The sequence below is a fragment of the Podarcis raffonei genome, chromosome 5, assembly GCF_027172205.1.
Source record: "Podarcis raffonei isolate rPodRaf1 chromosome 5, rPodRaf1.pri, whole genome shotgun sequence".
Classification (NCBI taxonomy): Eukaryota; Metazoa; Chordata; class Lepidosauria; order Squamata; family Lacertidae; genus Podarcis; species Podarcis raffonei.
Genome location: NC_070606.1, coordinates 27,549,370 through 27,565,492, shown reverse-complemented (window position 1 = coordinate 27,565,492; position 16,123 = coordinate 27,549,370). Strand labels below are relative to the sequence as shown.

The 16,123-nt window shown below is 42.4% G+C and overlaps 1 protein-coding gene across 5 annotated transcripts in view; it reads left to right on the top strand.

The window, feature by feature from the left end:
• The window catches only part of FAM13C (family with sequence similarity 13 member C), a 74,919-nt gene that overhangs the window by 20,224 nt on the left and 38,572 nt on the right, over nucleotides 1-16,123 (top strand). For all 5 annotated transcript variants that reach the window (XM_053388327.1, XM_053388324.1, XM_053388323.1 and 2 more), the window contains exons 2-4: nucleotides 6,412-6,468; nucleotides 8,985-9,165; nucleotides 14,808-14,929. In XM_053388327.1, the coding sequence (XP_053244302.1) occupies nucleotides 9,091-9,165; nucleotides 14,808-14,929 (197 nt within the window). In that variant the 5' untranslated portion in view covers nucleotides 6,412-6,468; nucleotides 8,985-9,090. The remainder of the gene's footprint in view (nucleotides 1-6,411; nucleotides 6,469-8,984; nucleotides 9,166-14,807; nucleotides 14,930-16,123) is intronic.

The following is a 16,123-nucleotide window of genomic DNA, read 5'->3' as shown; positions in this document are numbered from 1 at the left end:
TTCATTTGTGCAAAAGATCTTGTCTCAGGTCTTCTGGGCTCTGATGCCTGCCTGCCACTGTTGCTGGTATCCCTTGCTACGTAGATACCAGTTGCCTGATAGTATTAGGTCTTCTCTCTACTGCAGCAGAGATTCTGTTGGAAAGCCAATACCTGGTTCCCCACTACTAATGCAAAAGCTGTTCCCCTTTTTTTACACCTAAGGTCACTTAGAACTCAGCACATGCTACCCTTGGGGATGCTTCAGATCACGGCAATGCCGTGGTGCGTTTGCTACATTCCCAGCTGCAATGTATATAAATATGCAATATTCCTAGAAGGATGATGATTAGCAGCATGCTGAGAGTTCCCCCATGTGAGTCACCATCAGCTGCATGATGATAGCAATCCGTTTGATAAAGACTTCCAAGCAAAACGCTGTGACCAGACTGTTGACGAGGACAGACTATATAGTCTGGTGCTATTAACCTAGTGCTCAAAAGCCTGCAGAGGCTGCCTATACACTACTGAGCCGGGTTCGAGGTTCTTGTATTAATTTACAAGGCCCATAATGATTTGGACCCAGGATACCTCAAGGACTGCCCCTTCACTGAGGTCTTTGGGGGAGTAACAGTTAGTGGTCCCCCCCATAGATTGTATGCTCAGCTCATATACACCAGGAGATGTGTGTTTAGTACTGTGGGCCCAATTCCAGTCGAGCTCAGACAAGCCCCTTCTCTACTGCGCCTCAGGCACCTATTGAAGGCTTCTTTTTAATTTTAGCAGGCATTTTTGTTGAAGTTTGATTTTATAGTTTGAACTGATTTTTATTTTTTTGTATTTTGTCTTTGTAAACTGCTTAAAAACGATTGTAGTTAAGCTGTATATAAATTGTTTAAATAAAATAAAATAAAAATGTTAGAGCTGTGGTAGAGAGCTAATTAGGGAGGTTGTTTTTAGTGGTGATCTCATGGGCAGAATAACAAGAGTGCTGCCTCTTGTTGGCGATACCTGATGACCCACTTTGCTCCCAGAGCAACTGATATTTCCTCCCCTGGTGTAAGGCTTCAGTGAGAGGAGGAAGGGACAAGTGCAGAGCAGGGGACACTGTGTTTGAATCCCTGTTTGAAATGTTGCTCAGATTCGGCGTTAAGAGTCCAAGTGGTGCCAAGGGAGCTACAAGCTGTAGTCACCGCCTTAAGCATTGTTTGGCTGCCAACACAGATATACAACAGTAAACTGGGCATGTGCAGACATATTGAGTAAAAACTGATCTATCTTTAAGTATAAATCTATGTTCCTAAAGGAGTGGAACCAGCAGTGGGTCTGTCAGAACCAGGCCATTTTTGTCTCCGTGAGAAAAAGCTAGATTTCCATAGGGACAGAAAACTTGCATTGCTATACACCAAGCCCCAGCCCAACAGCTGCTGTGACCAAAAGGATATATGCATGTGTAGCGAATGATAATATTTCTATCGATCTACCTCATAATGCAATCTGAGCTCCAGTACTGGAAGAAGAAAGCAGAAAATTAATTACTAGTCTGCATAATGGCAAGGCCCGAGGGAGGACTTTTTACTCAGCAACATTTTTTAAAAAATTGACTCCGGGTGGTTGGTTCGTATTTTTGTGGTTTTTTCAAATTTTTGGATCAAACTGGCTAATTTCTATCAGTTTGGCTTACATGTGATTCACACACAGTAGTTCACATGGTTTGTATTCTGCAATTTTAAATCATAGAATTGTATTGTGCATGCTGCAGTCTTAAATCAATAGAATTGAGCCCAACATGGGGCTCGAACCCACGACGCTGAGATTAAGAGTCTCATGATCTACTGACTGAGCTATCTTGGCTTCTAAATACATATTTCTGACTACGGCTGAGCTGTTTTGTGATTTGAAGGTCACTTAAGCAGCCAAAGGGATGTGGGTGGTGCTGTGGGTTAAACCACAGAGCCTAGGACTTGCCGATCAGAATGTCGGCGGTTCGAATCCCCACGACGGGGTGAGCTCCCATTGCTTGGTCCCTGCTCCTGCCAACCTAGCAGTTCAAAAGCACGTCAAAACGCAAGTAGATAAATAGGTACCGCTCCAGCGGGAAGGTAAACGGCGTTTCCGTGCACTGCTCTGGTTCACCAGAAGCGGCTTAGTCATGCTGTCCACATGACCCGGAAGCTGTAGGCTGGCTCCCTCGGCCAATAAAGCGAGATGAGCGCCGCAACCCCAGAGTTGGTTATGACTGGACCTAATGGTCAGGAGTCCCTTTACCTTTTTAAGCAGCCAAAGCAGTCACCACTACCACAGATAGCCTTGAAGTTTGCCAAAGTACAACAAAATTTTTTGAATTCGCCCTTCCAATTAGTCCCATGAAGACTGAGCATGCTCAGTGCCACCAAAATACAGACTGACTATTGGATGAGGTTGGCGGTGAGGACACAGAGAAACACAGGGAGGGGAATTGAATGGAGGCGGCCTCAAATATGTTTCCAATTCTAATTCAAACAAGCGAAAAGTCTCACAGCCCACACTGAGATGTGGTTTTGCTTGCTTTCTACTATATGAACCAAACGTCATGTCCTTAGCGTTGATGGTTAGATAACAAAATTGTCTACCAGTGGCGTGTCTTGGGCCACGAATTTGCTGCATTTCATTTTCCAGGTAGAAAACACCTGGAATTTTGGAATACGCCTCATGTAATTTCTAGTAATAAAAGGATGTCCTGGATCATGTAAGAACATAAGGAGAGCCCAGACAGACCAGTGCGAAGGCTCTATCTAGTCCAACATCCTCTTTCTCACAGTGGCCAACTAGTGCCCTGGGGAAGCCCGCCAGCTGTGCATTAAGGAAATAGCCTACTACCGCTGTTGTTCCCTAGTGGGTGTGCTGGCACCGAACCTTGTGGTTCTATGTGCCCCCCCTCAATGACTGGCAACCATTTAGAGATTTATTGTCAATGAATTTGTCTAATCCCCATTTTAAAGCCATCTAAGCTACTGGCTGCCACCAGGTCTGGTGCGACAGCAAATTGCATAAATTAATTATGTTCTGTGTAAAGGTATACCTCTTTTTATCTGTCCCAGATCTCCTGCTAATCAGTTTAATAGGATGTTCCTGGGTTCTTTTCTTATGAGACACTTTCTCCATGCTAGGCATAATTTTATAATTTCTACCATGTGCCTTTCTGCCCTCTGTTGCTTCCCCTGTAAAAAAACATAACCCCCCCCCAACACGTAATTATTCTGTTATTTATTTGTTGGGCATTCCACGACTCCATACAGTGTTAAAAGGTAAAAGGTAAAGGTACCCCTGCCTGTATGGGCCAGTCTTGACAGACTCTAGGGTTGTGCGCCCATCTCACTCAAGAGGCCGGGGGCCAGCGCTGTCTGGAGACACTTCCGGGTCACGTGGCCAGCGTGACAAGCTGCATCTGGCGAGCCAGCGCAGCACACGGAAACGCCGTTTACCTTCCCGCCAGTAAGTGGTCCCTATTTATCTACTTGCACCCGGGGGTGCTTTCAAACTGCTAGGTTGGCAGGCGCTGGGACCAAGCAACGGGAGCGCACCCCGCCGCGGGGATTCGAACCGCCGACCTTTCGATCGGCAAGCCCTAGGCGCTGAGGCTTTTACCCACAGCGCCACCTGCATCCCTCCATACGGTGTTAATGTATCCTAAATAAACGTTCCAATAACAGGAAGGGGGGGAGGCAGAATAGTTTTGGGGTGATATGAGGTTGAGTGAGTATCTCCTCATCAACAGCTAACACTAGCAACTTCTGGAGAGAGATGGAGAGTTGGGTATATCAAGCTCTTCTCAACAAAGAATGGTTGCAGAGTATAAATACTACCATTGCACCAAAGAAGGCAGATGCTGTAAATAGTGGAGGTCAACCACATTGCAGACTGTTTCTTAAATCAGGAATAGGCCCTGCTCCACTGACAGCAAACTGGAAATATAAACGCAAAATAATTGTGAAATATAAAGGCAAGAGAGAGAGAGAGTGCAGCATTTGTGCAGACTTGGCAATCCAGCGGAGACAGGTTGATTTAAACTGATAGCCACGCAAACCTTCGATATGCTTTACTGCCTCCTTCTACTAGAACTGCACAAAGGAATGTCCTTATTTTGCCGGCACTGTTGCTCGTGTTAAATATTTATCTTGTATTTCTCCCATAGGATTCTGGGGATGTTTAGTTTCGGAGACCTTTCTAACTGTCAGGTTTTTAAATTGAAGTAGTTCCGAAAGCTCTCTCAGTCTACTTTATTTTCAGTTCATTGAAAACCACACTGGAAGTATTCCTTATTGGTATTAAACATTCTTAATGCCGTTTTTTGAATCAGAAAAATTTGCTGGGGCACCCAGTGTGGCCTTTTCCTGTTTGAATATAAATGGGACTTCCAGAAGGCCAGGATTACAATAATAAAGTGTTTGATAGTGTGCAGAGCAACTTCCCATTATGACTGACTAATCGCATCTAGCCCTTAAATATTTGGGCTTGGGGGTGATGGCGGCTGCCATTGCTTCTAACTCAGTGGAAATGTCTACTAGGCAGGCATGAGAATGCTGAAGTGAAAATTATTTATGCATTTTTGTGTTCTTGCGCGTTTGCCATTATTTTCTTTTGGGTTTCCACGTGAAAAGTTCCTACAGGACCGGGACAATCCCAAACTCCATAGACCAGACGTGAGGAACCTTTGGGTCTCCAGGTGTTGCTGAATGACAGCTCCCATTATCCCTAGCCATTGTTTTTTTTTTATAATAAATTTTTTATTAAGATTTTACAAAACAAAAGATTCATCATTTCAAAATGTATCATTTCCATAAATAAGATTCATATAAAAAGCAAAAACAGTATAAAAACAAAAATATATAGCAGAAAATAAAGAAAAATAGAAAAAAGAAAAGTGGAAAACCCTTTTTCTTAAATTTCCAAAGTTCCATACCCCTCTGTCTTGACCTCCTCACATCCCCCTTTTTTGTGTTCCTCTTTATTCCAATCCAATTCAGCAAATTCAAAACCTTATTTAAGCCATACTTAATTTTACATTCTTCTAATTATTATGTCTTTATTTTTAATCCATTTCTCCTCTTATATACTATGACATAATAATGTTCTGTTCATAACCCCCTATCCTTTTTAACATTCTTCTTTTAAATCACCTTTAACCAAGTCACACAAACCCTGTTACCTTCACTTCCCACATCATATTAACACTCCAAGATTTTACAATATTTCTGTAGATAGTCCTTAAACTTTTTCCAGTCCTGTTCAATCAAATCTTCTCCCTGATCACGGATTCTGCCCGTCATTTCAGCCATCTCCATGTAGTCGATCACTTGCGTCTGCCATTCCTCCACGGTGGGTAAATCTTGTGTCTTCCAATACTTGGCGAGAAGTATTCTTGCTGCTGTTGTTGCATACATAAAAAATGTTCTGTCCTTCTTTGGCACCCATTGGCCAACTATGCCCAAAAGAAAGGCCTCTGGTTTCTTAGGAAAGGTACTTTTGAATACCTTCTTGAGTTCATTATATATCATCTCCCAGTAAGCCTTGACCCTTGGGCATGTCCACCAAAGGTGAAAGAATGTTCCCTCAGCTTCTTTACATTTCCAACACTTGTTGTCCGGCAGGTGATAAATTTTTGCAAGCTTGACTGGGGTCATGTACCACCTATAAATCATTTTCATAATATTCTCCTTTAAGGCAATGCATGCCGTAAACTTCATACCGGTGGTCCACAACTGCTCCCAGTCAGCAAACATAATGTTATGACCTAAATCCTGCGCCCATTTAATCATTGCTGATTTAACCGTTTCATCCTGCGTGTTCCATTTCAACAGCAAGTTATACATTTTTGACAGAATCTTAGTTTTTGGTTCTAACAGTTCTATTTCCAATTTTGATTTCTCCACCTGGAAGCCAATTTTTTTGTCCAAATTATAGGCCTCTCTTATTTGATAATAATGAAGCCAATCTCGCACTTTGTCTTTTAGTTTTTCAAAACTCTGCAGTTTCAATCTGTTGCCTTCTTGTTCCAGAATTTCCCATTATCCCTAGCCATTGGCCATGCTTGCTAGGGTGGATGGAAATTTCACAATAGCAGTGGGTTTGTACAGCACAAAGCTGAAGTAATTCCCTCCCAAGAGAAACTCCTGAGAGGCATAGGATTAGGTGCTGGACCTTCTTACAGTCCTCCTATGGGTAAGGAGTGCAGGCACAGGATAAAATTGGTGTGATTGTTTTATACAGGCTTTATTTAGAGCGTATGAAAATGAGCATCTGTATTTATCAGAACAGCGTTTGTGACCTAACCTGTCTGGTCTTGTGACTGCAATAAAGACTGATTGATTATGACCTAAGAATGAACATATTAGCTACTTGAAAAAGACCCAAGTAGAAGAAATCCAATAATTATTTTATATCCATTTTCAAGGTGTGGCGAGGATACAGAGTCTGTACATGAAGACCAAACAGCCAGTTCCCTTCACAGGTATCTTGCTATTGTGTTTTATAAAAGGAAATAAAATGCAGCAAGCAGATCTCTTTTTAAATTTATCTTAGGGATTTTTCAAGAACCACTTTCTTAGGAATTGCAAACAAAGCATAAATTATTACCAGACAACAACTCCATAGCTGACCGGAGACTTAAACAGAGGCCTAAACACAATTCTATAAATGTAGGGCAACAATGGTGATAAACTTTATGATAAATACTGGGTTCAGTACCCCCTTACCTCAGCCCATTATTATCCACTAAATGCTGCACAATGTGAGGCAAATTTTCAGATTTTAGCTTGGGCCAAAAATACCCTGAGGAATTTTGCCTAGAATAAAACTTTGCCTAGAACCTGTGAAATCTCTGCGTTTAGTTTCATATGTTTTTAGTAAAAACCTCTGCAAATGAACCTCTGCAAACCTTAGGAGTTATCAGATAATACTGGGTCAAGAAGAGAGAGAAACAATATTACGTTCAGATGTTTTGTATGAAAGTAGAATTAGATGCGAAAGAAAGGTATTTGTGAGGACAGGCTATGCTTGCCAGGTTCACAAATTATTACAGGAAGTTCTTTTGGAATTATCCAGTATTTCCCTGAAAATGGCTCAAGGACACATGATGTTAAACTGTTAATGCTGAGACGGTCGTATCCTGGTCAGTTGCTGGGATGGGAGACTGCTTAAGGGCCACATGCAAGACGACGTGAGTCTTCTGTAATAGTAGTGGTCTGTGCTTTCCCCTCAAAAAACAAAATGTTTAGGGGTACTCTCATTTTGACTCAAGATAATCACCATTTTATAGTTCAAATCGGGAAAAATAAATACACCAAATGGACAAAAGTACAGAGATTCACAAAATGTTTAGGGGTGTGCGTACCTCTGCATCCCCGCAGAAAAAAGCACTAGTAGTGGTATATAAGTTTTGTAAATATCTGTACAGTTTATCTCCCATTAAGCAAAAGCTGGTAAAGTCTTGGGGCCTGCTAGGTCTTGAGAAAACCTCTTCTTTTGTAGTCTCAGGCAGATGACAAAACCAAGAGATTTATCACGTATTTGGTGGGACACGCTACATGTTTAGTGTGCTGTGGTTAACAGCCCGAGGCCCTAGAACCGTGTGTGGCCCTTACTCTAACTATTTGCAACCCCCAGCTTCGTTTCTAAAGTCCTCTCTTTGTGATCAGTTCCAGAGGCGGTTTTAGGGTAGCATGGCCAGTGCGGTTACACTGGGAGCCACAACAATGCCATATAATGGAACATGAGAAGTGGGGGTGGGGCAAAGTTTAGTGTCACACAGGGCGCCACAGAAATTTGAGAGCCCAAAGTCCACCACTGTCAGTTCAGACATTTTCCCCCAGTAGTCTGCTAAGTGAGGAGGGGAGATGGAGAGAGATAGAAGGGGTTGGTAGAAAGCCAGTGAGAGAGAAGGATGACCTCACCCACAGTTCACATGTGGCTCTAGACAGATTGCCCCTCCACAAAAAGGAAGGGAAAAGTCCAATTTGCTCACCCCTAAGTTAAAAGCAGAAGGGACGCGGGTGGCGCTGTGGGTTAAACCACAGAGCCTAGGACTTGCCAATCAGAAGGTCGGCGGTTTGAATCTCCGCTATGGGGTGAGCTCCTGTTGCTCGGTCCCTGCTCCTGCCAACCTAGCAGTTCGAAAGCACATCAAAGTGCAAGTAAATAAATAGGTACCACTCTGGTGGGAAGGTAAACAGCGTTTTTATGCGCTGCTCTGGTTCGCCAGAAGCGGCTTAGTCATGCTGGCCACATGACCTGGAAGCTGTCTGTGGACAAATGCCGGCTAGAGCAAGATGAGCGTGCAACCCTAGAGTCGTCTGCAACTGGACCTAACGGTCAGGGGTACCTTTACCTTTAAGTTAAAAGCAGCACAGCTGAAGTATATGCTTGAAATGCAAAGGCCACAGAATCAGTTCCTAGCATCTCCAGCTAAAAGGCTCCAACAGCAAGTGGTGGGGGAGGCCGTCTGCCTGAGACCCTGGAAAGCTGTTGCTAATCATGTTAGACAGACGGTAGTACTGGACCACATGCATGAGCTGTCAGACCTAATACAGAAACATAGAATTGTAGAGTCGGAAGGGACCATGCGGGTCATCTAGTCCAACCCCCTGCAATGCAGGAATATTTTGCCCGATGTGGGGCTCGAATCCACAACTCTGAGATTAAGAGTTTTAGGCTTTACCAACTGAGCTATCCCAGCATAGGAACAACCTGGTATAAAGCAGCTTCTAAAGTATTAGAGGCCTAAAGTATGGCCTGATTAAGCAAACGCAACCATCTCACTTTTCAGCAATATTTTTTGTAGTTTTAAAAATGTTACATTTGTACGTAGCTCTGCCCTGGAATGTTAATTAAATAGGAGAAAAGGGGGGAGAAGCGGGGGGTCTAAACAAAAGTAATCTAAAAATAAACTGTGAGCATGATGTCTTGAGCATTACATTTCTTGCTCACCCGTCACGGTGCCTTTTAAAATTTGCTTTTATTTTCTTCTAGAGATGAAAACAAGGAAAACCACCCAGACAAAGCTATAGTCTTAGAGGAAAACCAGGCAGTGTTCCAAGATACCCAGACACCCTGTGATGGCACATTGAGGGTTGGAATGGGGAACTTAAAATCCAGAAAGCCCACATCCATTTCAAAACCAGAAAATGGGAAAAACCGTGAAGAAAGTCAGGTAATAATAAGCTCTCCTATTTGCGCTATAACTGTATGACGATAGAAGAAATGCCATTTAAATGCAAAGTGGCGGCATTTTTAATCATTTGGGCAACTGGCTTCCACTGGTTATCAGGGTCGTGTACGTAAGCGATAGGGCCACCAGCCCCATTTCAGCTCAACCCACAGCTCATCTGGGAGATAGACTGGAGTCGCTGCACCTCTACAGAATGTGCGACAAAATAGCCCAGCCCAGCCCAGCCCATGTAGCTCTAGGCTTCCCAGCTGTGTGATTGGTCACAGCCCTTTCCTGTCTCCCTATAATATTTCCCCTTCCTCTAAGCAGGTTTGTCTGTGCCATAGATTGGGCGATGTGCATCTACGGTGGACATGTGTCCTACTTTATAGAGGACAGTTGTCCACCTGAAGGCCAGGTGAAAGGAAAAGTTCAAAGTCTTACCCAAGTCCAGCTTGGAGAAGTTGCTTTTCGAAATTTAATGTTTGGATATCAGACTGAGCAGGCACACAGGCAGCAGGCACCCCCCACCATTGAAATTATATTATTTATTTCTAAATTTGCATGCACACAAGCAAATTAGCACGCACACAAATTTGATGCAAATAAGCTGTCTCCTTGGTCCTCTTTTTTTTGGTAATGCAAATGGCTGCCCTGTTTCAGACTCTGCTGTCCCTCATCTGCTCTGACTTCGCTTACTAAAGGCTTACTAAAGGCTGCCTGGAACTGTCCCTTGGCCGCCCTTAATCCTTAGTTAGATGTTTTCCCCCGACCACCTAATTGTCTGTGGCCCAATCCTGCAGATACCCAGATTTTGCTCCTGTCTTCCCCAGGGATATTGAGCTCCATCTCCCCCCAATCTGTGTGATTGGGCAATCCCGTGCACACCTACCAGGGAGTAACTCTCATGGAACTCAATGATATTTTCAAGTAACACGAGTTGGATTGAGGTGCATAATATTTCCACTATCATTAAGACCAACTCCAAGGAAGGGCAGTGCAAGGTCAGTTCAAGGACAATAAATTGTCCTGGGCTTTTACTAGCAGTGCGAAGCATTCAAGTCAGGATGGTGGCCCTTTGGTGGATGCATTGGGTGCCAACTTTTTTGGGCGTGTGTGTGTGTGAATTGTTTGTACCCATTTATGGGACCTTTATGTCAAGCTAGGATTACTCCTACATATGACTAGGGAGCGATGGGATCGGATGAAGCCCTGAGCTGGTGGGGTTGCTGGCAAGGCCTTAAGATGTCTCAAGCTGGTGGGGCTAGAATTGTGAATCGGGGGTTTTTCTTTAGTCCTTCATGGTCTGGGAGGTTTGGCAATTGGCATGTGTGTGTTCTGCATCTAGTTTGCTATGCAGCTCAAGTGTGGAGAGTGCTGTTGTACTTTGTGGGTTTCTTATAGGCTTCTCACTTGGTTGGCCATTGTGAGAATAGGATGTTGGAAGACATTAACCTTTTATCTGATCCAGCAGGGCTTTTCTTATGTTCTTAAATGCATTGTACCTTCACGATATTTTGTCACAGTGCTATATTGAAAACCAGCTCTTCACCAGAGTTGATGTTCCATCTTGGTATTTTTTTTAATGGTTCAGATTAGTATAGTCGTTAATGGCAAATGCTACAATATATTTTCATGGAACTGAGATAGGATTACTCCAGCACAGAGTACACACTACCTATTACGGTTGATCTGCAATAGCAATCAAACATGTTTTTAATTTATTAATTTAATTTATATATCGCCTTTCCACAAGCAAAAAGTGCCCAGGGTGGCTAGCAAAAATGAAACAGACCCAAAGAAAACAAGCATGGTAAATATATATCCTAACAAAACCAGAGCAGATAAAAACAAGCCAATGAATTAGTAGCTAATCAAAACCAGCAAAATCTTCTATTAGCTTGATCAGTTTCCTTTGTACAGACTCTCACTTCAGATGGATCTCCTTTGTGTGCAGGCTCCTTTTGTTCTCAGATCCCTCTTGGGCCAACAGAGCTTCCTCTTCCATGGAAGTATAAGGGCAAGCCCTTTATCATGTGCGAGATGTGCTCTTAAAAAACCCTATGTCTGCATGGATTCACTTAAGACTACAGTATTTCTATTTGAAGTCTGCTGGATGAAAAGCAACCGTGGAATTTGTAGGATGAAACTGAGGTGTTAGAAGGCAATGCGTATCGTCCTCCAATTGCACATGTATCATATGCATGAATATAAATATGGATAACGAAATGATTCACTCTTAGATCCTTAATTGGCACAGAGATGAACTTCTAAAATGATACTAAACTCCTTGGTTTAAAAAGGAGAGCAAAACAGAATTTGTTAATTTTTGTCCTAATTGCTAGGATGGAGCGCTAAGAAAGTACAGATCTTCAAAGGTGAAGATACTAAGAACCTCTGTTTGAAAGAATATACATAGTTTGATTTAATTTAGGTGGCTGGTGGCTTCCAAACCCTGAACAACTCAACATTTAGGATATGTTTTTAATCATGTGAGGCTGCGGTCCTATTCCCACTTACTTGGGGGCAAGCTCAGTGAGCTCAGTGAGACTTACTTTGAGTAGACGTGTAAGAGATAGCTCTGTAAGTCAGAGGATTAAGGAAAGGACAGGTAACCTCACTGTAAGGAGGTTTAGAAAGTCTGAAAGGCACATGAAGAAGGGCTTCAGATTATGATCTCAGGTTCCAAGTAGGTTCATACGGAGAGCATTGGTGCTTGAGGTATTGTGGTCCTGAGCCATTTAAGGCTTTATAATTATTATTATTATTTATAATTCAAAACTTTGAATTGGGCCCGAAAACTAATTGATAGCCAAGGCAGTTGGATCAAAATCTGTATCTGTACTCAGTGTATTGCATTCTACCAAATTGAGATTATTATGAGATATATATGACGCAAACAGCTATATCGGGACCATAACTATATAAAATAATAAAGTCTACTCCCAGTCACACCGCTCCATTATTCATTGGATGAATGCAGTGTGTGTGCATAAGATAACATCTGAATTGGGGAAATCTGTGTTTTGTGTCAATCAGTGCGTCTGATTTCCTTCAGCCTTGGACTTCGACTATAGAATTTTCTAATACTGGACTTAAGGGATGCACAAAACCCCATGAAGCAGCTATGCTAGCACGTCCCTGGGAGTCATGGTTGATCTGCAGCTTGCACGTTACCCAAGCAATTCCATTGATTAGTCATATTGATTAACACTTTCAGCCCGACAAATAAAAGATCAGCTATGGACGGAGGGGTGAAAGTCAAGCACTCACCTCTTTATTTCAAGGGCATGCTATTTGGCATGCAGCGTTAAACCCTTTTAAGTGGGAACCGTTGCAGGCTGGAGTACAATTGATTTGATGTGAATGTGAGCTCGGGAACAAAGATCGTTGCAACTTTGATGTGCTTCACGGTTTATTTTGTCTGGGTCAGTGAATTTGGCAATTTGTAGTGTAAGCACTTCAGGGCAGGGACCAGTCTGTTGGCTGCTGTGTAGAACACCATGGAAGCTGATCATGTGAAGGACAATTTAAATATGTAAATAAATAGCAACAGTTGCTTAGTGTGGTAGGCCTGAGATGCAGGAGTCCCTGAGAAATCATCACATGCCATATGAACGGCTAGGGCGGGGACAACGACTTCCCTCCAGAAATAGAGCCTTGGGAGGTATCCTTTCTTAATCCTTACTGTTAGACTAATGTATTGGGCTGTACTGGCTCCCAGCCTCTAAGCACAACAGCTATCTCTAGCTAATTTCCTGTCTACAACAATAAAATATGTTCTCCTGAATTAAAAGAAAAATACGCAGTGGGAAGCAATCGAGCGTTAAGATCTGGTCTCTGATCAAACAAATCCTGGCTTGTGAAGGAAAGAAAACTGCTGTGATCTATGGTTTCTCCAAACCTCATGGGTGTGTGTTTGTAAGATCCACAAAATAATGTTGCAGTACAGTATCTTGCTTTCTGACAGTGTGTTGCTAAGAGGCCTTGCCATGAGACTGTCTCCTTTGTGTGCTGCCTCAGAAAGTCAGAGGCTTCGTTATCACCAACAGTGGTACAGGTATATATATCACTTCAGACTGGCAGACCCTCAAAGTGTCCCCATTTTCTAGGGACAGTCCTGGATTTACAGAAGCTGACCCAGTTTCTGCTGTTATCTCAGAATGTCCTGCTTTTCCTTAGGACGTCCTTTTTTTTCATTGGAGAAATGTTGGAGGGTATGGAATAGAAGTGGGGCTCACATGATAATATGCTCCGATAATAATAAACAAGCAAGCAAGCAAACAATTAGAATAGTTGATAATAGAGAGAATATTATGAAAATGATATACAGGTGGTACATGACTCCAGTCAAGCTTGCAAAAATCTATCATTTGCCCGATAACAAATGTTGGAAATGTAAAGAAACTGAAGGTACATTCTTTCACCTTTGGTGGACGTGCCCAAGGATTAAGGCTTTCTGGGAGATGATATATAATGAAATGAAAAAGGTATTTAAATATACCTTTCTGAAGAAACCAGAGGCCTTTCTCCTGGGCATTGTCGGCCAATTGGTGCCAAAGAAGGATAGAACTTTCTTTATGTATGCCACGACAGCAGCAAGAATACTTATTGCAAAGTATTGGAAGACTCAAGATCTACCCACCCTGGAAGAATGGCAGATGAAGGTGATGGACTACATGGAATTGGCAGAAATGACCGGCAGAATCCGAGACCAGGGAGAAGAGTCGGTGGAAGAAGATTGGAAGAAATTTAAAGACTACTTACAGAAATATTGTAAAATTAATGAATGTTAGAATGATGTTGGATGAAAAGTTATGTGGTTTTTAGCTATAATGCTATAAGGAGTATGAAAAAAAAAGGACTATTAAAAGACAAAAATTTAATGTTACATTATTTTAAGATTAAAGATTAGGATAAACAAAGAGGGGAAGGATTTGCTGAACTAACAAATTGAACTGGAATACAAAAAGGGAGGTGTGAGGAGGTCCGGGAATTAAGCAAATGAAAGAAAGTGATGGAAAGATGGAATTGTTTTTTATCTATTTTTACTTTGTATTCTTCTTTTTTCTTTTTTCATTTTGTAAAATTCTAATAAATATCTTTTTTTTTAAAAAAAGGTGTGCTCACGTCCTATGGAGCAACAGTGAGGTCCAACAGGTGCGGCCAGCACCCTATCATGTACATTTTCACACATATAACGGGGTTCTGTAGCAGATGAGTCAATGTGGGAAGGACACCTTCAAGATGAAGAGTGTTAAAAAAAGCAACAACAATTCATTACAATATAGGTAGCCTGAAACAGAAGCTGGGTGGCTTCAGACAAAATCTCCTTTAAAATGAGAAAGTGACAGAGAGTTACAATAATAGCACTGATACTGCATGTAGGTGTGTCTTGGGGACTCTTCCGCACCCCACCTGTCCTCATTACAATCTTTGCATCAGGTTGCTGCCATTGCATCGAGACAACGTTTAGCACAGTCCCTTCTTGGGCCCCTCATTTCTCCTCCCCTTCTCCAGATGAGCTTTGATTACACACTTACATCCCCCCCCACCTCCCAAAATAGACAGCTGACACCAGTCCGGCCACTGTTTACTTGAGTGGGTTGCATTTGTCGATTTGTTTGCTTGCTTGTTTATTGCAGGAGATGGGAAATGCATTGCCGTGGCTCTCCGACTGTCAGAGGAAAACGGGCACGCCGGCTAATGATTACACCGAGAACGTGGCATTCAGATACCAGGAAACCGTCATCAAGTTTCAACCCAGGTATTCTCTTCCAAGTAAACAAATCTTGTTCACTTCTGTTTAACTCTAAATCAGGGCGGACACCTGCACTTCTCTGTTTGCAAGCTGGCATAACTTGTTATCCACTCAGTCAGACATAGCCAGCCAGCCATGGTTGGTGCTCCCCTGGGTGCCTAACACTTTTTTCCAGTCTCAGATAGGCAGCAAAAACCGATTTATTGAGCCCCCTGTGGGCTAACCCATACATGGCTGCCGGATCATAAATTTTGCAGGTCTGCTCCCATCAGAAACAAGGTTTTGGAAAAAGAAAAAACACAGCTGAAAGATGAAATTCTATGCTAAGATAACCCAAGTTCTTTGTTTAGAAAACCCGAATTCAGCAACTTTGAAATTATGCTCCATTATTTTCACTCATAGAAGCTAATTGAAAGCATTTACTTCTGTGGTAAAAGTAAGCACAGTCAGTGCAGCTGATAGGCACTTTGCTAATGAAAACAAATGTGTTATTTTTGCTCAGTTTGCTAATAAAAACAAATGTGTTATTTTTGCTCAGTTCTTTGTATTCTTACTAACCATTACAAACAACTGCTTTTGCTCAAGTGGGAATTGATCTCACACTTATTTGGATAACTATCTTACGATTCCACCACCTTGTCAAAATTGATAACTATTTAAAAGACGAATTGGATCGAGTTTCAATTTTTTCAAGACATTCTAAGGTTCAAACCAGTCTCTGTGCCATTCACACAAGTACCAGTTGTGTGAATCTTTCTTTTTTTCTTTCTTGGTCTAACTAGTGCACACAAGACCAACTATCTGGGTTGGGACCCTGGCACAGGAAGATTAAGGTGGTTTATCCATTTGCTACGGTACCAGTCTAGATCAAGGGCCCCACAACTGCTATTTGAAATGTGGGGAAATCCTCCTAATGGTGTCAGTGGAAACTTTCTACTCAGTGCTGACAAGCAGGCAGCAGGGGTCTGATCTGGATTGGGAATGCCACACGGAGCTCTCTGCGTGCTTTTTACGCTAAAAAGTCACTCGCTTAATTGCCATGAGTGTGTGGTTCATGTCTAGTTTGGGCCTTAGAAAAAAGGGAAACTAGGTGACATTCTTAACAGTGCCACAGTGGGTTCTCCTCCTGCAGTGTGTCGCTTTGTGACACATGCAAGCACACAAAAAGATACATGTGTAAGCTGAATCGGCTCTCCATCT